At 45.5% G+C, this 26746-nt stretch overlaps 1 protein-coding gene across 1 annotated transcript in view; it reads right to left on the minus strand.

Moving 5' to 3' along the window:
* Positions 1–6140: 6140 nt before the first annotated feature.
* LOC8029921 overlaps positions 6141–26746 on the minus strand; it is a 222410-nt gene continuing 201804 nt past the window's right edge. Inside the window, exon 5 of the mRNA XM_042292550.1 lies at positions 6141–6376. Coding sequence (XP_042148484.1) covers positions 6141–6376 — 236 coding nt within the window. The remainder of the gene's footprint in view (positions 6377–26746) is intronic.

The following is a 26746-nucleotide window of genomic DNA, read 5'->3' on the forward strand; positions in this document are numbered from 1 at the left end:
CAAAACTACGCCTGTTCACGAAGTCTCTTTAGCGCGAACATCGCTCGCTTTATCCGCTTTAATGTAGGTTAGAATCAATGTCTCTCATTTTGGGTTGATTGTTACGATGAAAAAAAAAAATATCCACAAAACGCGATGTGAAGTTTCGAGAAAATAAAGTTCACACCCAAAACAGCTCTTCGGTCCTTTAGACAGTTTAAAAATCACGAAATAGTGCTCATCAGATATTACCGTTAACCTCGTTTTTTCTCTTTTTGTTTGACGCCATATTATCTACACTTGTTCTCGAGAGGCAATAACTGAATGAAGTCGAATCAATTCGCCTTGACACCATTAAAGGAATTAGCGAGGTCCCTCCTCCCACCTCCACCCCAGCTCACCCAAATCGATCCAACTCTGTTTACATACGGTTCGGTAAGATGAGCTCTCCGGAAAGCGGGCAAACCTCATTCTCGCGATAGGGTTGGCCACGGCCAAAGCAACGCTAATTTGTCCTCCCGCTCACATCGTCCGTAGCAAAAGCTACGAGTGCGAACTGCTCGCTCTTGAAATTGCCACGCCCGCGCTATACTTCGTTTCATTTTAAATCTGAACGCAAAGGCTAGAAGAAATGGAAACACAAAAACACATATCAAAACTGCAAGATGACGGCGCATTCACCGTATTTGATTGGCATAGTCCAGGGCTCTCCAAACTATTTTGCTAAGGTGCCGGATAATGGAACAGTCGCTGTCTCGAGGGCCAGAAGACATATAAGTAAATATAAATGAGACAAAAAAGTAAATAAATATGTTTATAGATAAACGTTTGAATTGGAGAACTAAAAGTTAGAGTAAACATTAAAATATAAAAAAAAAATATAAAGGGGATGAATATATCTACCTTATTTATATATTCAACATTTACCTAATTATGAAATCGCGTAACAATTGGGACCCAGAAAACTCGCCGAGGCATAAATCAAAGTGCGTATGAACTTTGGCATGTTCCGACAGGGGCAGAAGATACAATGTTAGAACTCACGCTGGTGATTTGCAAATTGATACGAGACACTAAGCACGAATTTATATGGGAACGCAAAGGAATGTCAACGTACGTAGTTACACAGATATGAAAAGGGGACTAAGAATGTTAATAATATTAATGATAATTATTTTTTTTTTTTATTCTTCGCTTCGGAAGGACCGAAGTTTCAATGTGATGATGCTGGCAATGACGATGTCAAACGACTAGTACGACGAGAAGACACACTTTACGACATGCAGTTTTCTCCGGCATCTTCGTTTACACGGTTGTTGCGGTGTTGCGGCGCCGTTTCTTTAGGCGCGCTTATTTTTGCGCCGGGCGGACCTGCTGGAAGCGGGCCGCGGGTTTCTTTGCAAGAACCGCAGCAGGTCGCGGGCCGGTCGGAATACTCCCGCGGGCCGGGATTTCGAGATCCCTGGTTTAGCCGATCATAGCACACATCACGGGGGATCACGAACCCCGAGACGTTGCGATTTTGACGCTCTTTGATTGGCCCAATCGGCTGGTAGCGTTGGCCGTCACACCAGCACGATGGCGCTGCTGTCGGCACTGCGCATGCGCGGATGATTGTTTGTTAACAGTGCATTGGCGTATAGCCATCGCGCAGCGGCAGTATGATTGAAGCAGCCTGCAACCGCTCTTTGCAATTTAGGTCACACCATAACAATTAATAAAATGGAATTTGAAGCAGCCAACAACAAAGCGCTATATCACGTCAAATCTTATACGTTCTGAATAAAAAAGAAACGAAAACAAGGCCGCATTTGTTTGAGTAGAGAGTTCGGCACGCGCGACGATGTTCATGAATGTTGAAGAATGGCCGACTAAGCTCTCATCGAGCTGCAGTGTGGGGGAGGCGTGAACACGACACGACGACGCCAACGTTCCGTGACGCGATCGAACGGAGGAACGGCCTTCGTTCCGTCGCGCTCGAATAAATCTGGCGCGCTAAAAAAGCTCCCCGATCGAAGGTCCAATCGAATTACTCCCGAGTGTCCCGGCGAATTCTGAGGTGACGGGAAGCGGGCCAGTGCGTCTCCCGTCGCACGTCGCAACTGACGTCTTTTACCTGAATCGATGATGTTTGCGCTTAGCGGCGTCTAGACAACGAAAGAATGAAGAAAAAAAAGTCACAGCCTTTTCTTGGAGAACGAGTTTTAAACAAAGCACCGCGTTGGTCTTTTCTAGGTGGCGCCGATAATGTAGCACGACAACTTTGTTAGCTGGAAGCAACGTTACTATAGATTACCTCAGTTCTGGAACTACCGGAAAAGTGTACCCCCCCCCCCCCCCCCCCCCCGGCCCCCTCCCCCCTTCACTCACTTTATGTCCGCCTCCCGTCGTTCAAAGCGCCATCTAGATTTTCGTTTACGAACTGTGTGCTCCATAGAGTACGGTGGAACTTCGTCTATGAGCAGTTCCGTAACTCAGCTAATGTAATAACGTTGGCTAGGAGGTGTTGATTAGGCCGAAAGCGCGAAAAGCTTTCGGACGTCACAGAATTATTCCCGGCGCTGCAGACAGCACAGCGCAGCTGGAGTGTTCACACGCGGCGCGGCAGAGCGGCCTCCACATCCTCTCCCACCGACTGACGTCTATAGTAGTAGGCTGGATCGCGGATCGAGACTTGTTTTGCTGGGGTCGAGTGGCACCAGCGGTGGCCATTGCTTGTCACGGGCAAATGCAATGATCCCTACAGAGAAAAACGTGTAGTGAGATTTCTCTAATTTGTGTTATAGTTTGCGCGACAAAACTTCCACGAAGGTTTCATGGAATGTCCAGAAAGGTTTGTGTTGAGATGTCCAACATTCCTACACTGAAGTTTTAGGAGGAAAATACTTTTCTAATCATCTGTGGACTTCCTCCACGGGCCCCACGAGCAGCCACGTCGTCATGCAAGCAGCAAGAAAGGTTTGGTTCGAAGCCATGCTGACTTATATTTTTACTTATTAAGGGTTGCAGATTGCGTTTGGGGAATCATTTTTGTTTCCAAATCAAAGCAGACGATGTCTGATGACAAGTCTACTCTTGCCTGCTAAATTAACTTATTTTTAAAACATTACCATTAGAATCGGTGTTTGTGTTGTGAGTTCCTCTAAGCAAAAATTGAAGTTTTGCAGCGTGACAACAACGATTCGGAACAGTCGAGCAGGCTAATTTCGTCGATGGCAGCAGACGACAGAGATTGGCACGCTGTTTGTATAATTTAATAACCTATCAGCAGTTACTGACGACTGCAAATTCTGTCTTACTAGTCATTCGAAACCTCTCAAAAGTTTCTTTAGAAAATACTGCACACGAGCTTCAAAAAGTTAAGTCAAAGATTCGAAGTAGACACGGTTCCACAGTATAGTTTCGCAGAAGATCGAAAGCTCATTCACTGCTCTTTGTTCACAAATGAAAAAAAAAAAAAAAAAAAAAACGGCGAGTTTTTTACGTTTATTGAAATAAACTCTCAGCCAATGCGCGCGACACTTTGGGCTCCCAAACGTAGTAACAGTGCACATGTTCTGTTGTACGTTTGAGAGAAGCACATTGGGTGAAGAGAAACGGCGGCCTACTGACGCTCAGCCTGTTCGTAGTGCCATTCAGACGCCGGAAATGAGGGAACAGCGTTTGGCTGCGAATATCAAAGCACGGGACTCGATTTGCTCCGACCGAGGGCCGACTGAAGAAACGAGAATCACATCAATTTGATCAGCGGTAGATCGCAATCGTAGAAGAAAGATAGAAATGCTCTCGCATTGCGACGTTAGTCTGCAGCGACGCAATTTCAAAACGCAACCCCGTTTTTTTTTTTTTTTTTTTTTTTTTGTGACGTTGTTGTTTGTTAGGGAAACGAAAGGGGCAGGATATTATAATTTAATTTCAAGATAACGCCTGTCCTGTATGTCTCTTTTTCTTTCCATTGTGTCGTCAATTTGCGTTTTTTTCTTCATTAGTCGGGTAAGATAGCTGTTCGTTTTAGAGATAATCATTGGTCTTGTTCGTGAGCAGACTGGGTTTAAAACCCCCGGACGCTTGTAGTCTGCGCAAATGGCACATCAACTATTTTCGCCAGCATAAAAGGGAAAGAGACGAATGAAGACCGGAAATATATCTTCATTTTGAGTTTGCTCTCGGTGCATTGCCGTCAGACCAAACGTGGAATGTACATGTTAAGAGCTCTTGGGTTTGCAAATTGTTTGGGCAATATATCGTTGTTTTTTTTGCTCTAGAAACAAATGTTTTGCTACGATCATGGGGGCACGAGAGCGTTCTCTAAAGATAGTGTCTGTTTGTCTGTTCTCACTGTTGGATCGAGTAGTATTCACAATGCACTCTATGAATAATAATAATAAAAAAAAGGGTTAATCGTCTGTTCAAAGTACGCGGTAGCGCTTGGTATCTGTCACTACTCGGCTCAGCGTGGGAGGGTAAACAACGAAAACAAATTACCTTCCACGCACGCTGGCGCAAGTATATTGTAATATATACATGTACATTACAAGAAGCCTCGCTGTATCACATTGAGACACCAAAAAAGTACAAATAGCTTTACAAGGCATGCACAGTTTTCGTAGCGCGCGTCACCTGCCTTTTTTCACTTTTGTTGACACTGTGATATGTATACGTACAACATTGAGACAGCGTCTATGCTTTACCGGTGCCGTGCTCGGCTTGAGGAGGGAAAAAGCTGTGGTGTAACGGGCTACTAGCGGCTCTACATCTTATGTAACATAGATTCGCTCAATATCAAAAGACTGGGTAGCTAGGTTTTTTTTTCGTTTTGCGTAATCCATCCGGAGTGGTAATACCAGTTTGCAATACATGTCTAGATGACGACATCTAATAGTAAAACCAAGTACTGGAGTCCTAGTTCATGGCACGATGTCTATGCTACCGGCTAGGGCGAGTTATGAATGTGTCAATTCCATTCTCGCTAATTCACAACAGCACAGAACAAAACAACTTAATGTTTGCAATGTTTGTTCTTTATGACACTTATTTGAGGAATCTACTTTCAGATTTCGACTTTAGATGTTTTCCGTTGGAGTTGATCTTGATTCTTGTTTCTTACTCTGTTCTTTCTTTTTTTTTTTAGTAACCTGACTAATTGACGCTTTGAACGCTGTTTGAACGAGTTGACCTAGGTCACATCAAAACCAGAAAACAGATGTTTACAGGAATGACCAAGGGCTAATATCGGAAATGTACAACACTGTCCTCTCAGCATACACACTTCGAGAGTAGCACGTAAGCTCGTCGCGTTCTACTGCCAGAAAAAAAAAAAGAAAGAAAAATGTATATTAAAGTTTCCATAGATGCGTAGCACAGTTCGCAGACAAACTAGGAAGTCTTCCAGGAGTCGAGTTCGATGGGCACCTTATTGAGTTCTTCGTTCCACACTTAAGACATGATAAGACGATGGTGCCATGTGTAGGCACCATTCGCATCTTTCTCACAAAGCATCGCCTTGTTGCCGGCTGCACGCTGTGTGTAAAGCTGTAGCGATGCTACTCGAAAACAGAGCGCATAAAAAACCTCACCATGGCTGCGAGCGCTTCGCCATCGCTTCCAGCTCGTTCATAGCCAAGGAAGCCTAGCGAAGCGTCTGTTACAGATCTGCAGTGTTTCCAGTGCCTCCAGCTCCAGGACAGCTCCCAGAATGCAAGCCCATTCACCCGAATGTTCTCGCGGCGCCAGTGACGGAAGAGTGTCGTTGTCAGGGTGTCCAGATTCCTCAGCAGGCTCGTGCCAGTCTCCAGCAGTATCGTTGTCGAAACATTTGAGAACAAACGCTCCTCTGGCTACACCATTCTATACAGGTCTCAGTGTCTCCACTGGCAGCGTAAAAAGGAGACGGCAATCGTCATCACGAAGAGCGGAGGGAAAAAAAAATGCCTCGCCGTCTTCCCCTCTCGTGGTCCCTTGCTCTTGCCATCCGGGCAACCGCCGCGCGACACTCACGAGGCTAGAGAGATCCCTGATTCACGAGCCGATTAAAAAAAACGCGGAAGGCAGAGGGCACTGCGTATTCGTTATCATCATCAACAACAAGCGGAGAGAGGCTGAAACCACCTAGCGAGCAAGCTATACGATTTCGACAATGGCAGCGGCACGACGAAGCCCTGCTAGGTCCTGGAGATATCCTCGTGACAGACCTCCATGTAGCTGGGGTCCCGTAGCACGCATTTGATCATATCCTTGAGCATGTTGTACCGCGGGATGAACGGGTACACCTTGGCGTCCGTGTAGGCGATCTGCAGGCCGTGCACGATGCCCCGCAGGTTGCTGTACTTCTTCAGCAACCGGTACAGGTCGTTGATGTACTGGGCGTTCTCGTCCTCGATCTCTTGCACCGACATGCCTGCGACAGGACCCGGCATAGAAAAAGATTAGCGCACGCGGGGGCGAAGTATTTCAGGAATGCTCGGTGGAATCGCGTGATGCACTCACGACGCGATATTTCTTAGGCGAGTTCTGTTGCATCGTACTTCATCTATATTTAGCAAATTATGGACGATATACTAGCATAAAGGTATAGAAATATATATACAACATACTCAGATAAACACCTGTCACTTTCGAATGCAATTACTTTTTAGTCAATCATCTTCAAATAGTTTTTCAAAGACATTTTGTTCCTTATGTTTGACAACGTTAAAAAGAAGCATACAAGCTGGAATATGTCTGCAAAGACTAAGCGACGATGTGTGATAGGCAGTCCAAGGACGAAGAGAAGGGCACCTGAACGGAATCGTCTACCAAAGATTCGCTCTAATTAGATTCGCTCTAATAGAATAACAGGAAAGGCCGCGAAGTGCGCGACCGCGCCGTCGTGCGTCGCGCTAATTAGTTCGGTTTTGTGTACTCCGACCACCGCCTCTGGACAGCCGAGTCAGCAAATTACTTGGCTCACAATCGGTGGTAAGTTCAAAGCTTGCCAGGGGATCTGAAGTATTTTTGATTGGTTCCCTATGGGCGTAACGCTTTTCGGTGTCGGTTTTTCGTTACAGCCGGCTGTTACAGCCAAACGTTACAGAACTCTCAGAAACTCGGCTGATGAAACACATACCGCGTTAAAAATGTTAGCAATAACGATTTTCGACGAAAGGTAGGCAGGTAAACCATCAGGAGAGGTAATATTTTTCCCTTCAATGCTAGCGTATATAGACATTAATAACATTTCTAGCGCCTCTTAGATAACACAGATTTCCGGACGCTTGGACAGGACTCATCAATATGTTGCAACAGAAAATGAGTCTGTCAAGAAAACGAAAACACGTTCTACGGAGCACAACATAGGCTCGTGCACACACTTGCGACTGCTTATATGACCGTGCGCCCTACGCAAGCGGACACTGACACCACATGCCGGGTAGTCGTAAAACGCTTTGAATTTCTGTATATTTCCTATAGTTTTTTGTGCATCGTTCTTTCTTTTTCGGCTCGAAAAAACGTCTGAGAGTGTTATAAACGACTGTTTCTTGTAGATAGTATTCGTAGTACAATTGGTCTCGCAAATACCACAAAACCTTCCAAAACGTATAACCAATAAGATGATCTGGCGGGCTAGTCGGTTGTCCATCATGAGTCCATCATCCTTCCTTGTTGTTTCGCGCTATATGTAGTAAGTCATAACGTATAACCACAGCGGCACCTACAGTACTGGTGTGGCAATCCTCGAGGTGCCGAAACACCACAAGCCGCACTTTGTGCAAGTTTATTTCGATGCGAAAGATAATTCACAATAAAAACAGAAGCAATTTTTTTTTTTCTTTTGGGGAGGGGGGGGGGGGGAGATTTTTGAAAGTAGCTTTCGTTCTCATTGTGTAATGCTGTTGGCTACGAACACGGGCAAATAATCTGAAAGTCGCGAGGGGACCTCGCGAGACGGGATTTTCAAGTACGAAAAGTACGGGAGTTTCTGCTCGAAGAGTAGTTAGCTCCGGAAGAAATCTGGAAAAAGCTTGACGAAAAAAAAAAAAAAAAATCTAAAACTTAATGTTTCAGTTTTGGTCGCGCGTTCTTTGTTCTTCCCCTCCTATTTGTGTTTAATATTGTATTCAAACCCGGTGGCCATGGTCATTCTCTTGACATACAACTCACATCGCAAATGATTAAATACAATTGGCATGCGCCAAATTGTATTCAATCACAGCGAATTGCCATGCTAAATTGTAGTGTTTTGACTCATTCGGCAAATATAATTACAATACTCGATACAAAATACGAATTACCTAAAGTGTATTAGATACGTCTCAAATTCGTGAACTACCGCCAATCCCTAGTATTTAGTTTGTTTCATTAAGCGAGAAGAGTTATTTTCTGAAATTTATAACATGACGTGTAGATATTTGTATTTAAAGAGATTCACCGAATAAATAAAGTGGATCTCCGCGACATTTCGCACATATACGCGAGCAATGTATAGAATATGATTCGTCGGTTTGTTCACACCCTAATCAGAAGAACGGCAGAATCTCAGCGAAGCTCTAGGAGCTACTGGTTTCCTTACCAGACACTATGAATCAGCGTTCTTTGAAAATAATGTGCGATTTATTGACAATGGTCGATAAAATAGTTCCGAATGAAAAGGTTTTTGATGAGCCGCCTGCAATCAAACACGCGGTGTGTGGATTAACACCGAACGAGACCCCAGGCGTACACGCCGAGAAAGGGAGGGCGAGGAGGAGGCGAGAGCGAAGTCAGAACGCCGAGTTCTGGTTCAAATGATTAGGGGGTAGACCTAAAGCTAGCTGCCTTTGAATCCGTTACACTTGTCGAGCACGTTCGAATGCTACAGCCAAACGCCAGATGCCTGCTTTCCGCGTTTTTAACGCGTTCGACGAGTGCACTGGAGATAACAGCTGCTAGCCTTAGGTCTACCCACTAATCGTTCCAACCAGAGCTCGACGATCTTGACGTCCCCTCGCGTTCACGGCGCATAGACGCTTTGCACCAGCTGTGCAAGGGCGCCATCACAACAGACCTTCAGTTTTTGTTTCCTCTTATTGTTCTGTTTACTTCCCTTTATCATTTCCACAGCAGGCCAGGTTACTGCCATTTCAGATTCTACACCGTCCTTCTCCTTACTATTGGCCTTTCTGGAGGCTCGTCAACGACCGTTTCAGTAGCTCGGAACCTCGGTAAGACGAGAGTGAGGTCAGAAATGGCGGCTGTAAAAGTTTCTGTTTGCCCCCACCGAGTGAGGGCGCTGCGCGAAACTAGATTTTAGGGTGCCTAGATGTCTGTCTGTCTCAGGGTGAAGACATCCATTGTTGTCCGGAATGCGCCAGCGCGTGACGCTCTCGCGCACTCGGTGCGTGACTTGGGCGGTAAGATGGCGTCTATGCATCAGCCAAAGCTACGCGCTCGAGCTGAGTGACACCGGATTGCGCGCACTTCAAAATGCATAAAAAAACGATTGGGCGGAAAAATGGCTGAGATGTCACCACTCAAGCAAAAGCGCGCGTGTGTATGAAGGCACTCTACTAGATTTCCGTGAATCGTCGGCGCATGCGCCAACAGCAGCGTCACCGCGGCGACCGCGGCGACAGCGGCGGCGTGACGTGAGAGCCACCTTTAGGTCAGATGCTGCAGAATGGAAAGCAGGTCAACGGAAAAAGCACAGGAATGAAAGCGAGACATGAAATGCCACTTCGGAAAGATGGACATAGGAACGAGGTGTAACAAATTAAAGTGTCGAGTAAGAAAAAAGAAAACTTTCAGCCTTCCCACTTTGGTGAGGAAGGAAGACCAGCGGAGCTGTACAACGGAAAGTAATGGCCGTCCGCATGTCGGCAAGCCATGTATGTATATTTATGTATATTTGCAGCGCAATCTCTTTGTAACGAGAGTCCATGGTATAGACGCGCCAAAAACCAAGACAAAACAATAAACCACTGGTGCCACCGATGAGTCGAGTCGCCGCGTTGCCACTCCGGAGTTGGAATGATTCTAGAATCATTCCGCATTTTCGCGACCCCGGAATGGAATGGGAATGGAATGGCGGCAACGTTGAGGGGAATGGAATGGGCCCGGTTCTTAATTAATTTATTTATTTATTCTTTTTTTTTCATGTGGGGGAAAGGGGGGGGGGGGGGGTTACGTTCAGCTAAACCCAGCAAGTCAGCGAGTCAATTGCTTAGCAATAAAATGAGCAGCGGGAAACTGCTAGCCTGTGTGGAACCTTAACAGACTGTGCGTAAAAAAATGCAATACAAAACACAAGGGGGGGGGGATGTGGTGTATAAAACGAGGAAGGGGGTTTAATGGCTATGCGAAATGTTATTCTCCAGGCAGGGAAAAGACTCGCATAGCCAAAGGGGAGAGGGAGGGAAAGATGTGGATTGAGATGGGTTGAATAAAATATTTTGGCAGTTACTAGGAAAAAGCACCAATCAGATCATTTGTAGGGTGGAGGGGGGGGGGGGTAGGGAAGAAGGGGGGGGGGGGGAGGAGGGGTGGCGGTGGCGCCTTTCGCGGACGCGCAGACGACGGGCTTCACTTGTGTTACACGAGAGCGAAATAAGAAACCAAGCAAAAGAAACGAAGGGAGCGGCAAAGAATGAAACCGCCATGCACGACTCCTCATCATCCTTCCTGTCTTTTTTTTTTTTTTTCGACGGCATGGAGAATGAATGCGCGCGCACAGACTGAGCTCTGGGAACGGGGTCGACTCATAACTCGCAGAGCTCTGATAACTCGTTGACTCGAGCGCCGCCGAAAGATGATCAGTTATTGTTTTCTTATAGTATGAGGAGCTTTGTTTAGCAGCTGGCCAACCCTGCTGCCTTCCACGTTCATTCGCGTGCACTCCTTTGAAGTGCGAAATGTGGGTTTGCTCTGGGCATTAAAACAAAGCGAGATTCATTTCTCTCTTTTCTTGCGCTTTGCTTCGACGCTTGTTTTTTGCACTGCATTTTTATGTGTAAGTCCGCCTTTCCTTGGTCTTTGTTCCGATGCTTGTTTTCTGTGTTAAATGTTTTACATTCAAGTGTTTTAGGGCAACAAGCAAGCTAGATGATGCATGTTCATTTCCTTTGACTTTAGTCTCTGCATACCTTGTTTCACTTTGCGATGGACCGCTTCGGACGCTACGAGTCACCCCTGGCAATCTAGGACCGTGAGCTTAGTAAAATCTGCTTTTTTGAGGCATTTAGCTTTTTTTTCTTTTTTGCAACTGTCTATGCGTTTGATATGTCAGCTTTATGCTGCTTATGCCGGCAAACATAATGTAGCTGTCAAGTGCCAATTTTAACGTTTAGGAATTAGAGGAATGGAATGGAACGATTGAGCCATTCTAGGAGTGGGAATGGGCCCAGTGTCCCCATTCCTAGGAGTTGAAAGGAATTGAATTACCAAAAACTCTAATTCCCGGAATGGAATTGGAATGGAATGGAGGTGCCTATTCCGCAACACTGGTTTGTGTTCCTCAGTAAAACCGTGTGCTTGCTCGATACGGGATTCCATGTTAGGCGCTAGAAGTAGTGCCTTGCACGCGATGAGCAGGTGTTCGAGCGTTTCTTCGCACGCTCCACAGACGCTCACATCGTGTCCGTCACGTTGCAGTCGTACTTCTGTCGCTAAGGTCTGGTACGTAAAGCACCAGCACGGGTCTCCATAAGAAGTCGACCGCCCAGCGTGTTTCCGCAGAAAGTCAGGGGCGCTATCTCGGTTTTGAAGTTCGCGTAAAGATGCATGGTAGAATGTTGCTGCATCCCTAACATCCAACGGTCCTTCTCTATAGTCTTCACTTGCTCTCGCACTGCACTCACTCATTCTTTTTCAGATTGGGGTTCGGTGACCAAAGAAACAATCCCGCACTTTGTGCCCAAGACAAGCAACTCGCTTTCTTCACGTCGAGTTGACATTTTTTTAGGTGAATGTAGATGAAGAGACGCCTAGCCCAGCGGTCTGCATCCATGTACCTGAGACGCGTGTAATGTTTCAGCTTGCTTCGGGCCCCTCGCGCCTCAAATAAAGACCAGCCGAGGTCGTTTTCCACAAGCTCGTTCCCTACCTGTCCGTGGCACCCCAATGCCTGACGTCCGACCGCCATTTGGCGTCGTTCAAGGTATTCGCGGACCTCGCTGGGAACGCGGATGACGGCGTTTCAGAATGTCAGACCGGGCACAGCAACAGCCTTTCAAAGCTATCGGGTGACAGCATAACGCTCGTAGCTCCAGAGGCTCCGCCTTCGCATTACATTACTCTTTCGTTCTAAAGATGTCTAGAGGCCCTCATGGCATTCAACCAGATACCCATCCGTAGTCGACAGCGTCACCCCGAGGTGTCTTAGTTGGCTTGCACAGGAATTGCTGTACCCTGCAGATTGAGTGATCCCAGGCTACCTTCTTCGCCAGAAAAAAATACCCTCGCTGACTTGTCGTTATTGAAACGTAGCCGGAGTTGGTTTGCTTCTGTCTCACATGCGACCAGCAATCGCCTCATGTCCTCTACACTGTCCGCTATCAGCACTAGATCGTCAGCATAGGCAAGTCCGGGTAATCGCCATGACTATATCGCCATGTTGACGGGGGGTGGAAAGGCTGCCGCCATCTATGAGCGACGGCGGCAACCAGATACGTGGCTTGACGCCGTCGCTCATAGATGGCGGTAGGTGTCCTGAGTTCGGTGTCTTCATTTCTTTGCGGGGGACACGATCCTGGGGAAACTAGCCCTTAAAAGCTCCGCCGTAAAAGTGTGGAGGTGAAAAGTTTAAAACGAGCAGGCAGAAAGAAACGCCATTTCCATGTTTTTTTTGTTTTGTTTTTTTGTGTCACAAAAAACAAAGAACTAAAGCACTTAAACTGTTTGCACAATTTAGTGCACGATAAAATTGGTATGAAGTATGACGCGATTATCGAAAGTACAGCGAGAACCGTTACATAGGACAGGAGCACGGAAAATTGCTCGGTGAGTCTTGATATAAAAATATGTTTTTGAACATTTTTTTTCTTGTCTTTGTTGCCCGGACAGTTTGGCATTACAATGTGTTCCCTCACAGTGTGCCAGACATTGGTGCATTTAATTCTTTAACTAGCACAATGAACGAAGCTTACTTTATTGTCCCTTTTTATAGCCGTATGTTGATTATTCTTAATTTTTATTGTTGGAAAGTATGCTTTGTTTATATCGCGCATTTTTGTTGAGTTTCTGCTCTACGGTCGACACCTGCACTATGCCTAGGCTCACAAAAGTTGGCCGATAGTATTCTTGCTATAAATAAATAAATAAACAGACAAACAAACAAACAAACAAACAAACATGCTTTGGACGAATATTGAGAAAGGAGGCGTCGATTATAGATATGATCGTCGTCTCTGCATTTTCAACTTACTATACCTTTACTTAGAGGTGTACAAATAAAATGTTAAATTCAAGGAAATTTCTAGTCCTTATGTTTTCGGACAACAACCGAGGCTACACGTCTATAAGCGAAGGCTCAGCGGAATGAGGCCTCAGCGGCCCTTAGACTGCCGAATCCTGGGTTTCGTGATACTCTGTATTTCCGTAAGCGCATTCTTTGTTTTGTGTCCGACAACCACTGACATTCGTTCAATAGCACAATGACGTAAGATAGGCTTTTGCTATTCCAGCCTTGGGCTATGTAGGAAAATTCTGTTTCCAACAAACACACAAAAAAAATGGTCGCAGCTTTTTTTTTTTGTGTGGTTTCATTAATTTGATTATATCTGGGAATTCCACCATAGACACCTGCAAGCTCATTCCCAAACGGGTTGCTTTACGCTAGCGCTCTGATTAAATCCAGGTGCGTGAGAGTTGTCCCCTGTGCACCGCCTTTGATCGGACTCTGCAAAATCACTTCCGGTCATCTAATCCGCCCATTGACCGGCCCCAAGGGGCGTGAAGCGAGCGCGGCGGCTCCCGGGAAATCGACGCCGAAACGACACGACGAGTTTCGCAGCCGCAATCACGGCATGTGGCGTGCCCGCACGCTATCCCGCCTGTATAAAGTGCCTAGATATATGAGACGCCTTCCAACTGGGCGATCGGCATCACGTGCTTCATGGTCCGTCTTTTTCAAGACGAGGTGCCAAGACGAGGCGAAAACCTGCAACAACCCCGGATTATGGCCTGGAATTTTTCGGCACGCCATGGAAACTTTTTCTCTATCGGGACAAAGTGAAGCATGAGAGTCACGCTGGCAACGTTAGGTGTCAACCAACCAAATCGTTCGGAGAACCTAACGAATTCCATGGGCTAACGACGAGACATGAGACAATACATTCTTGCATTTTTTATAAAAAAATAAAAGAATGTATGGCGAATTGTTAGGTACTTGTCTTGCATGCGTGAAACATTCTAGAACCATGAACATTTAACGCTTCTCTGAGTTTCAAGAGGCCGGATGCGTTTACGTTCACGGCGCTCTCCGTGAGTTGTTTTAACGCGTACCATGCGTACACTTGATAGTTGTTACTAGAATGAAGCGGTACTAGCGCTAATTGCCGATCATCTTTTCACTCCCGGATTTTTTGCGGGGGATTGACATGAAAAGCGTTTAGTCTGGCAACTGTACAATGTTTTCTTGTTGTTTTTATCGGACGTTTAAAACAAAAATGGCGCATCGTTGTGTTTTGTGCGTTGGCTGGCGCATTTTGTCGCGCGATTCTTCGTCCCACGCGTGAGAGAAACTGCAGAAACTTTGTCCGGCTGACGCGACACAGGTACTCCTCGGGGTTCGTGTGGAGAATCTTCCGTTAAAACTTGTCTAGCACGCCGTGATAATTCTTGCGCGTCCAATCGGCCTTTCACCGAGCAAGACCTTTCTTGTGACCGTGGTGTATACGTTTGTGCATGAGCGCGGAGTGCGCGAAGGCATCTACAAACGTCCCTTCGCGAGCCCAGAACTTCGTCGCTTCTACGCCGAAGCCACCTTGAGCAGGACCATAGGACCATGCCTGTGTCACTGTCATGCCTTGGGTTAGTAAAGCTAGTGACGCTTCGAGTGAAGCCTATCACGGTGTTCTGTCTCGATCTGTGCGTAACAGTGGCGAACGATTCGTCATCGCGATAGCAAACGTCGATTTTTCTCTGGGACAACGGTGCCACGGAGCGATGTTGGAGTTTCGCGGCACTGTGGGGTGGCGAACAGGTTCGGTCCGTCCTCGCTGGCGTCTGCTCGTCGTCTCTCTCGTGTGGATACGCTTGGGAGACGGACGAACCGCGGACATGTCGTCACGTGATCAATCTGTCCGCGGATCGGTCCGTTGTGTTAATCGGCCATAATCTGGCTGATAAGCCTGGCAATCTTCCAGAGCATTTCATACTCGCGAGCTCCTCTCCCTCAGTGCGCACAGGTGGTCGAGCTCCTCCTCGCCTACCCCTCTGGTCACGTGACCTTCCCGTTAGCCAATCAGCGTCGAGCACCTCTCTCCTCCTCTCCCACCCGTCAACCAATTGGAGTCGGGCCTAGTGGCCACGTTTTTGTTATTTTCTAGGCTTCACTTTTAGGTTTCCCGATATGCCGAACACCCAGCCAAAGAACATTTCACAATAAAACCCCGGAGATAAAAAAAAAACAAAAAACAAGAAAAAAAAAAACAAGTGGATGATTGAAAATTTTTAGGCGTAAATATTATTTCGGAATAATGGAAACGCCACGTGGAGGTGTGTTACTACCTGTTTTAAAAAGTTTATCGAAATGTGTCAAGAGGTTTTCTTTTTAAACTTCTAATTTTGTCCACTTCTTTTAACTCCTACATGGATCAGCACCGCTTGTAATGGCAAAGTTTGCTAGGGCAGAAACCGGCCAAGTTTCCAGGTCAGTGAGTAATTTATCTAAGGGCCGTGGTCCAACGTCTGCGAGCGTCCTCCCTTTGCTCCTTGCTTCGCCTCTCCGCGCCCAACCATCCTCGCCACACGAAACGCACACACGCGCACGTGAGATCCATCTGTGCAGAGCTCTCCAGGGCTTGAGTTACTCCCTTTCTAGGCTCTCAAGTCGCGCGTCTCGCAGGGATCATTACAGAGCCCCCCACGCATCAGCCAACCAATCAATCGCCGCTTACACTCGGCGTTGCCTGCGTGAGTCTGCCGGTCTGTCGTCGTCCTGAAAACGACTTCTCCAGACACCCATTCTCGACATAATTAAACATCGATCGTACGCAAGAATAAACGGACGGCGACTTCCACTTGAGACGGAGCGTATCTCGCGTCCTCTAGGAGCGTGCTGCCGAAAAACTCCGCCTGGTTCGGCCTTCGATCCCGGGAACTGCGAGGTTAAAGGGACACTGACACGGTATTTATGCTCGCCTAGGTTTTTATTTGTGCATGACACATGAGAGTCACATAACCACCAAATATATAATCAAAGTCGTGGGTCATCGAAGGCACATACTCAATATTAACAACAGAAACAAAAATGAAAGACGTTTACTATCCCCCGTGACGCCGAATGAGAGCGCAGCTCTTGAGGAGGAGGAGGGGAAGGTACGGAGAGAAGGCTATGCCCCCCCTTCTCTCCTGCTCGCCTCCCATTTAGGGGAAAATTTTCTGCTAAATTTGGTGGAGAGCATTTCTCGCTTAATTTAGCGTGGAAATTTTCCGCTAAATTTAGCGGGGACATTTTCCCGCTAAAATTAGCGGGAATTTTTTTTTTCGCGAAACTTAGTGGGGAAATTTTCTTGCTAAATTTAGCGGGGAATTTTTTCCGCTAAATTTGGCGGAGAAAATTTCCGCTAAATTTAGCGGGGAAACATTTTCACTAAATTTAGCGGGGAACTTTTCCCGCTAAATTTAGCGGGGAAATTTACCCATAATGTACCGCGTGGTTACTCCGACGGCGACCCCTCCGACGACCTCGCCGACGGCGAGTTGGACCGATTGCAACTGCAGCGGCTTGGGACGTGCGGGTTGTTATGGCAACCGCTGCGTCGGCTCCCACAAAGCGGGGTAAAAACCGGTTTTGTTGGAGCCGAAGCAGCTGCTGCCATGGAAACGCGTACGTCGCAAGCCGCTGCAGTAGCAGTCGGTCCAACTAGACGTAAGTGCATGTGTGAATCGCCCGTAACATGAAAGATACTCTGCGATGTCTTACTCTGCGCGACCAAGTGTAACATTTGATTCAACGAGGCAGCTTTTTGAAGTGAAGATATAAGAACTAGAAGTTTATTTTAAGCTACTCAATGTGATACATTAAAAAAGAAAAAAGAAGAAAAAATCGAAGTCACCATCGACCTATAGGTTTGGGTGGTCTTTCTGTTTTATGCGCGTCGTAAGAGAACAAAATTTGTTGTTCGTGAGAACCATAAAAAGATTGTCCGCGACCTTTATTTCCGAACTCACAACGCGTAGAATGCATTTACAAGACATTAAACAGTTGCTTGGGGGGGGGGGGGGGGGGGGGGGGTTGTGTGTGAAGAAGAGCGTATTTCTAAATTGACGTCATTTGATGTGAATTCGCGTGACCACGTGGCGTGACGTCACCCCTCCTGACGCGACTTGAATCGGCGCATAATTATAGAGCAATTTAGTTTCCACGCTAAATTTAGAGGAAAATTTGTGTTCGGACGCCTGAGGGCAGGGGTTTCCCTAGGAATTGAAATTAGGGGGGGGGGGGGGGGGGGGGGCGTAGGAAGGACATTGACAATAGAGGAGTCGTTGACAATTAAGAAAAACAGGGAGGTGGAGTGTACACCCCCTCTGGGGAGTGTTTAAGGAAATCACCGCATGGAGGGCAAAATGCATAAAAATAAACACTCCCGTTAAAAAAAAAAGAAAACTGTGGCTTTAATTCACGCTGTGAAGGTGGTTGGGCAGCGAAGCTTTAAACGACACCCAGAACGATTACCCCTTGCGACGTCACTTAAATATTCACACACGTGGCCCTGTGTCGTTGTTATACTACTCTCTGTCTCTGTTCTTTTGGCGCTTATTTCCCATGATGTACCAACTGGCCCATCTAAGCATTTTATTGCAATTCATGGCTCTACTATGAGTGAAACCAGAGACAAGTGAAATGTACTTATTCACACCCTTTATTACTTGACAGCGACATTCACGACTACTTTATGATCAGTGTGATACACACTGAGATTTTCAGTTCTCACTGAAGAGATATTCTTTGCTAAGGTTAAATCAATGCATGATCCATGAATGGTGGTTGGTTGAGTTGCACTGGTGAAGCAGATGCTATATATGAAAGCGTGGTGACGTCAGTACGTGATTTCTATGCTGTTGGGTACATTTCCACTCGGAGTAGCTTATACGCAACCGTAATCTTCACCGGGAAACACACGCGGAGAGAAGGAACGTGCTTCGCATTGTTCGCAGGCGCTGCTATCATCCATTATGCGGTTTGCACTTCACACGAGGGCTTCGAATGACGTCAACCCTTTTCGAAGCAGCTGCGAACCTAATCTTTACCGGAACGCGTGGGAGGGTGTTCCTATTGCTTACACGCGCCTTATCATCCATCGTGTAGTTTTGATGGTTGTTTTGTGGTTTTCTTTATTGAAACGGATACTGAGCTGTTTTCTGTATGCCCGATTTCAAAAGAGATACGCTGTTTGGCCTTCAATTGTTCGCCGGGAGTTTTTTTGTTCACAACGCCAACGACACGACCATTTCCTTGGCTGGTAGAGGTATACAGCTTCACTGTAAAAAGATTATGGCATAATAAACTATGCTTACTTGTTTACGTCTGTATATGCGCAGATTTGCGCACATACAGACTTGCGCAGTCTCATCGCTTGTCTGGAGGAAAGCTTTCCAGCTATAGAGTCCCAGCGATGAGATACTGGTCTAGACTGAACCGCGGTCTGGAACCGGCACCCTCCGACGGGGGCCATTGTATCACGCGATCCTCCCTTATTTGTCCTCGGGGCAGAGTGAACGATTCCCTCTCGGCGCAAGCTCTCTGCCGCACCATTTATTAGAGTCCTTTTCCGCGTGTTTGTTCGCCGATCCCGCGCTGTCGGGAGAGCGCAGAGTGGCTCTCCCGACATCCAAGCGAGGCACCCAACGCCGCTGTGAACCTACGCAGTTCGCGCTCCGTTCCACCTCGATGAACCGCGGCGGATGAACCAGCCCCAGTCCGTCCAGCGCTTTGGGTGTATCACGCGACTTCACGCCCTGCGCGCCTACACAAGGTCACGTGCTTCTCACGCCGCATTGGATTGACTTAGATGGCTCGTAAACAGACCTCCGCGGTCCACCGTAGAGTGGACGGAGCAGTCTTCTGTCCTCGCGGACCGTAAGAGCAACACATACGAGGCACCTCCTCCTTGTCATCCTTTCCACCGGCTAATGTTGCAATCCAGAGAGAGAGAGAGAGAGAAAGAGAAAGAGTGTTTGTGTGTGTGTGTGTGTGTGTGTGTGTGTGTGTGTGTTGTGTGTGTTTCTGTGTGTGTGTGTTTGGGGGAGGCGTTTGGAGAGGGATTGATGGTGTATTGTGTAACACGAGTTTAGAACAGGAACCCTCGTCTAAAGTGGGATGCAGTTTTTGTTTTTGTTTTGTCTTAGTTTTAAAAAGAAAAGCTATTCTATTGTACTAATAACATTCTTCGCACAATGATTTCGAGATTTTGAGCTAGTAGCATGAGTGTGCTTTATTACCCCTCTCGATCTACTTATATCGAACCAACAAGTGGACACGATATATATACAGCACTCTTAGGTTCATAGACCTTTTCATTTTAGCAGTTGCCTCACTGGCGGATAGAGGGCGCTGACGCACTCAACGCCATTAGGTTGCTTCAATTCGGTAGGTTTAGGTTTCAAAGCTAACGCGGCTATGTTGCTGTTTTACGTTGTTTTGCTTAATTTTTTGATACGACTATTTCCCTTGTAGCACACAACCAATGACACAGTGGTATTGAGCCACTTTGAGGACTACGAGGTGTATTTTAGCCTAAATTGCGGGCTCTTTTTTACCAACTCCTTTAATGTATCTGATCATGGTCGGTTGCGAAACGCCTGATTCAATGTACAGGGGAGATTACCATGGCCTACGGCCGGACCCGATGACACCCCTTTTCCGGAAAACAGACTAATGAAGAAACTAACACGTGAATGTAAAAAAAAGCATATCGACAGCTTGATTAGCAATGTGCTGAATCGGCCAGAACAGATGAACTCACGAGTTTACTACTCACTGTTTGGTTTTCGTGGGCACCCAACCGTTACTGAACTTTGCAGACTAGAAACGTATCGTGTAATGACGCAGATTATTAACATAAACAAGTAGTATCGTCTCGACCTCTTTTTTTTAATTCAGTATTATAACATGTTTTGACAGGCCGAGAAGGAAATTGCTTAAATTTTCAACCCAGCTAAAGTATTCGTAAGCAGCATTTCGCGATATTGGCCCTAGGAAATAAATTATTTGATATGAACATTCGCTTACTCAAGATATAAGTGACAGGCCCGTCAAATTAAATCTAGCATTTGTTTTCCGTAAAATTGGCCCTATTAAATTAAGGGGCGCAGGAGGAGAAATACCGCGGAAAGTTTGGTTGAATTCTAACGACAGACACCACTTCACGGACTCGTGTGAACAAATATTTAATTCTTTGTTCGAATTCGGTTTGCAAATTTCGGCGTCGCCAGCCACCAAAAGTAAACCTCTATTCGCCATCGACAATCCTGGACTCAAATAATTGTTATGCAGACGTTTTTTTTTTTTTTTTGAGGGGGGGGGGGGGGGGGGGGGAGCGTCAAATATTGCGGAGGATGCTGGCAAAAGTTAAAACAGCATACGCAAAAAAAAAAAAAAGTTTCGTCATTATTGCGCATGCGCCGAACCCAAACCGCATATTAGATTTGCAAATAGAAACGACGTTATTTATCTGTGCACGCTATTTTTAAACTCGCTACTGTTCAGTTTTCTGTGGCAGTTTCTTACGCGGAAAGTCCGACCAACCGGCCAACCGAATGGTTACGTCGCAAAAAAAGATTGAGAACCTCATTCACATGTAGGTGTGATATTATAAACAAACAAATCGCCTGATGTTGTCCTCACATAATCAAAAGAAACTGTTTTCAATATATTATGAATACAAAGAACAGTACTTTCAGGAAATACAGATAGTCTCCTTGCGCGTGACGCCTTCCGATTCTAAATGCGCGATATGAATATACGCTCTTTTTACTGAGAATGTTCCGCCACTATTACTAAACAAACCTCAATTGTCATAAGGGCCTTTGAGCCCTCGTGATGTTTTATTGGTCGAGTAGACATATCGTGCAACATTTTCCGAAGTAAGGCAAGAAAGCGCGGTGAAACGCGACGAAAAACTCGAATACAACGCATCCGGCAGGGCGCGGAAGGGAGAGCGGAGCAGCAAGTTGAAGCAACCTAATGGCTGCCGCGTCACGTGATTCCAAGATGGCAGCGCCCATGCGGGGGAGGGTGAAATGGTCTTTAAGTCCACGGCCTAGCTTTGCAATTTCCACAGCCTATTAGCGGCTCCAACTAACTTTAGGTGGCGCCACTCATTTTCCAAAATGGCGGTTATAGTGAGGGTCGGAGATGCGTGCCGCTGTTGACCCTGTCTAGTGTGCTGGCTTCACTGAGTGACACAAATTATTTCTGGTAATACGAGGAAGCTAGGCTGTTATGAGCGCAGGTCACCTATTTACCCTGAAAGCAAGAACGATGTTTAGCGTAATACTTACGCCAAAAGCCCCGTTTTAATTCTGAAGCGAAACCGAAACTAACCTCTATTTGGATTTAATTTCTCGATATAGGTCTTGATTTCGGATTCTCTCATAACTCAAGATGTGTCTCACATCGTAATTATTTAGTTAGAGAAGTTGTTCGCGGAAACTTTATCTTGTGACATACATGTTCGATCCAGGCTGAAATTTGTAGTTGTAGTTGTTAAAAAAAATCAGTGCTGATATTTGTGCGTTCTTGCTGCATTTTCTCGCTCAGATAATTGTCACGGGAAATAATGCACAGTGTGGGCCTTTTAATGGGTTTTGGGGTATTTAAATTATTAATTGGTTTAACATTATTTTCAGCACAAGACTAAGAAAATAATTCTAATTTTTACAATATGTCCACAAAACGCATAAAGTAATAAAGGCTGCTCTCACTGCAACATCCCAAAGACGGAATCCGAGTCAGACAGCTGAAATGTGTGTGTGTGTTTTATACCAACGCGTGAAGCATAGGACTGGATATTATATCCAGTATTCGACAGTTTGCCTATCTTGATAATGATGTCAGAGGTTTTCATTTGCTAAAAAAAAAAAAAAAATTATATCTTTCTGGAATGACTATCATGGTTAGATAGGCGTATTTTCGTTATCTTTTCGTTAATTGTGGGCGTATATTGCCGCGATTTGTGTTATAGTTGGTTGCAAGCTAAGAAAAAACCGGAAATGCCTCTCAGAGGAAAAAATGTATTCCTACGCCGAGAAACGCCAGCCAATCGTTTTCATGACGTCACGATTCCGTGAACCAATCGCGATCCTTTTGAAAAAAAAAAAAAAGAAGCTCAACATGGCTGCTGGCTTTAGCAACGCGACGCTAGTTCCTCGTGACAATTATTCTGCTTTTTTGCACCGTGTTTTACGTGCCCGAGGTTACGCCACGAAATCTTAATGGTATCGGCTTGCGTTTGCAGCAGTTTTTGCGCAAAAGCGTGAGAATCTAGCGACGCTATCGCCAACGAAAATTTCGAAGCGGGCGCGAGGCTTAGCACTGCTGAGAGGTATGTTAGACGGTATGTCAGACAGTATCTTGGACAGAAAATGAATTGGGAAGACGGTACATTGGACATGACTTTCTTTCTTTACTAAACAGCTATTTCGTTGACAAAAACGTATTCTAACTTATTTAAATGTCCTGAATGAATTAAATAAATATTGTAGTAGTTTAAGACACGTTTCCTGGAGGAAGAAAAAGCAACGTTGCTAGCGAACTACTTTCTCGACGGCGGAGGCACTTCACATGGGCGCAATGCGCTTGTGGGTGGAGCTAAAAGATTGTTCTCAGGTTGCATCCGACTATAATAATAATAGCATTAAAATTTAAAAAAAAAATTAATACGTAATTTTTCATGCTTTAGTATATTTTGTTGCGTATGATCTCATTTCAAACACGCGAACAGCGCTAAAAAATATGACAATCAAAAGTGGTATCAAAGTCGCGACTTTTGACAATCGGCAAGACGTCCAAAGTCGCCACCAATACCCCTCCAGACCAATAGACCAAAAATTAAAAAAAAACTTTGTTTTATTAGTTATCAGTTTTTTATAACATTTAGTTACTTTTATTTTTACGCTCCGTCATTTTGCCAATCTCAGCCTTTCCAGTTGGAAGGAACGCCTAGTTGCTTGCACGTCTGCTCACTGCAGCACTTTTCGTTTTCGTTGGAAGCCGGTGAAACAGTAGTGAGTTTTAGTATTGCGTATACGAGCGAACGCAAACGCTGTGTTTGCGTTAGCTTTGCGTGTTCCACACTGCGCGTGTGCGGAGCCCAAAATTGCGGTCTTGGATGCCGCGTGGCGATGAGGCGCATGCACAACGTGGGGCACGCTCTAACGCAAACGCAAACGCACACCTGCTTGCGTTTGCTTCTATGCGCCACACTAAAACTCACCAGTAAGGTACAATCTCATGCTGGCTGCAGCACTATACGTTGGGACAGTGAAGAGTGCTGTTTGCATTCGGAAATGACATTTCGCGAGCCATGATCGCGTGCAGTTCCGCCGTGCCCGTTGAGCAGGAGAATCGGGGGACCCTCACTAGAGCGCTTCCCGTTTCCGCCGCGGGACGGCGAGCGTCGAGCTGGAGGCGCGAATAGAAAACGCCCGTTCCCGCTTTGCTAAGTGAGAAAATGAAGAGTTTTGGTAGACCGTACGTTCCGAAATGGGAACATAGGGGGCGCGTGTTCAATCCATGCTTCGAAGTAACGTCGCAAGCTCCCGCTAGCAGCACTATAAGCTCTAGCATATGGTCTACTAGAAGTCTCTAATCATGCGCTCTATAGGCACGAGAGCAGCCAAATATGTCACCGATCAGAAACTTTCTAGAAGGCAACATTTGTCTCATCCCTGTACCTACCTTCGATAAGCCTGTCTACTCAAGGCAATCATTGTGATATACTAAAAATGAAAGACGTTTACAATTCCCTGTAATTCCGAATTAGAGCGCAGCTCTTGAGGAGGGGAGGGTACGGAGGGGAGGGTATGGCCCTCCTCCCCCTTCGTACCCTCCCCTTCAATTTAGCGGGGAATTTTCGCTAAATTTCCCGCTAAATTTATCGTGGAAATTTTTCCGCTATATTTGGCGGGGAAATTTTTTCGCTAAATTTAGCGCAGAATTTCTTCTATTATATTTAACGGGGAAAATTTTCCGCTGAATATAGCGCGGAATTTTTTTCCGTTAAATTTAGTGGGGAATTTTTTAAAGGTCAATTTATCGTCGAAATTTCTGCTAAATCTAGCGGGAACATTTTTTCGATATATTTAGCGAGGAAATTTTCCGGTAAATATTGTGGGAAAATTTTTCCGCTAAAATCGGGGATTTTTTCCGCTAAATTTAGCGGGAAAATTTATCTGCTAAATTTAGCGGGGAAGTTTTACCGCTAAATTTAGCAGGAAATTTTTTCCGCCAAATATAGCGGGGAAATACTCCCGCTAAATTCAAGCGCCGTGTGACGTCACGAGGATAACGTCACACGTGACCCTCGTGACGTCACACGTGACATCACGTGTGACGTCATTATGGGAAGGTTCCAAAATGCAACGCGCCGTTACGCCGACGGCGATGGCGACGCAGCTCAAGCGCCGGAAACGGGCGCCTAAGAGCTGCGCTCTAAAAGATTTTATCAGTTCAAACTAAACCAACGAATTAACTCCTAAATCCCGTGAAGTAACCAGTATCCTTTCTAAGGCAGCCAACCCCTTTCCCCAAACTACAACATTTATACCTCTCTTTCTCCGAATCTCCAATTAGTCTATAAGTTTCACCCGTCATTCCTCGCCGTTTCTTCTCAACACATTCTTGATTTAAGTGCCTATGTTTGAAAAGGAAGGCGTGGATATAGGATCAGCCCATAAAGGCAGCCTAAGTTGAGCTGTGATATACTTTGTTTTAGCCATTCTGAGCTTGTGAAGAACGCCCTCTGGTTCATCCGGGTAAACGGCTAGCGTTTTCAGGAGGTTTCAGGGAACGTCTTTGGAAATCAAGAAGTACGAAACATGCTCTACCACAAGTAGCCCACCAGCTTCTCCGGTGTTGTAACCGGCTGAAAGTACACTGCGTTAATTAAGAGTGACAGATTGAGAGCTTTCTACTGCGGTACTCGTGGAGCGGGGAGCAAAAACAGAAGCACTGTACAAAAAAAAGTTAATTTATATAATTAATTCCGTTCTCCACATCCTACTTTCTGAAATCAATAATTCTAGTGAACTTCCGCAGTATGGTGAAGAAAAATATTGTATTGTATAATTATATTCGCGTTTTTCTGGACAAAATCTCAAATGGTCCAGTGAGTGGCTGACACAGGGATTTTATTAGGCATGGTATTACTCGATGCTGTTGAAACCCTACTTGCGGGAATCATGTCAAGGATGACAAACGCAAACAATACTAATTCGATCGTAACTATACATCCTTTCTCTTCTTCTATTTTTTCTAGAACGTCGGGAATCGGAATGTGTTGGCTTTATTTCATGCGCCTTTCGTGACCTATTCTGATATGAAGTTGGGTAGGCATGCCCTCTCAGGTTTAGCATATTTATAGCGGGGAAGGATATATGCAAAAGAAAGTAATGAAATCTAGTAAGGTACGTTGTTAGGCTAGTTGGTTTCTTTTAGTGGTTCGTCATCAACAATTTCTATGCCCCCCCCCCCCCCCCCCCCCCCGATTCATTCTTCACTCCCACAATTACACACACGCACAAACACACACTAATATTCTCTTTTCCATGACTTTTTAGCTTTTCTTTCTCTTTTCAGTTGGTTTTATGTTTTGATTATGTACATACCGCAATCATGTTTCGTATTTTTATTATTTTTTCTTCACTTTTTTTTGTTTTTTATATATAATGGTGCCAACTTGCTGACTAAATCCTTTATTACCAAGGGGTTCCTTCAAAATTTTTCCTTGAAAACATTTGAATGTTTCCAAATAAAAACACATTTTGACTTAACTAGATCAACATTAAAAAAAAAAAACGCAAAAAACAGACAAACAAGGACAAGAAGTAAACGGGACAAGCGCTATCCCGTTTTTAGCGCCTGTCCTCTTTACCTCTTGTCCTTGATTTCGTTATTGTTTTGCGCTATTTTATATGTTTAGCTAAAAGTAATAAAACGTAACGCTGTTTTTGTATTCTTTTTAATAACGTCAGTTTTATTCCGGTCTGTCTAGAGCAACTTTAAAATTATTTATTGAAATATTTTCAAGCAGTCAGAAAGATCACATTGAAAAGCCAAATGGTAAGTATAATTCAAAAGAATGGTGTCAACCTCCTCAATCATCGCATATATACATTGCTCGTAGAATGTGCACACGTACGCGGGAACTCGTGAGGCGGCCATGCGTTTGTGCAAATGCACTCGCTGGTGACGGGAAGAGATAAAGACGTCACCGGCAAAAAGAATCCACTCGTTGACTACGCATTTCTTATCGTTTCGTCTCCTTCCGCGTACCATTTTACCAGAAACTAAATTTAAATTCACTCTTTCTCGACTCGTTTTATTAAATTTCGGATGTGCGCGAAAGTGAACCCTTTTGCAAAGTGAACC

This window comes from Ixodes scapularis, unplaced genomic scaffold (assembly GCF_016920785.2).
Source record: "Ixodes scapularis isolate PalLabHiFi unplaced genomic scaffold, ASM1692078v2 PGA_scaffold3__209_contigs__length_174095766, whole genome shotgun sequence".
Classification (NCBI taxonomy): Eukaryota; Metazoa; Arthropoda; class Arachnida; order Ixodida; family Ixodidae; genus Ixodes; species Ixodes scapularis.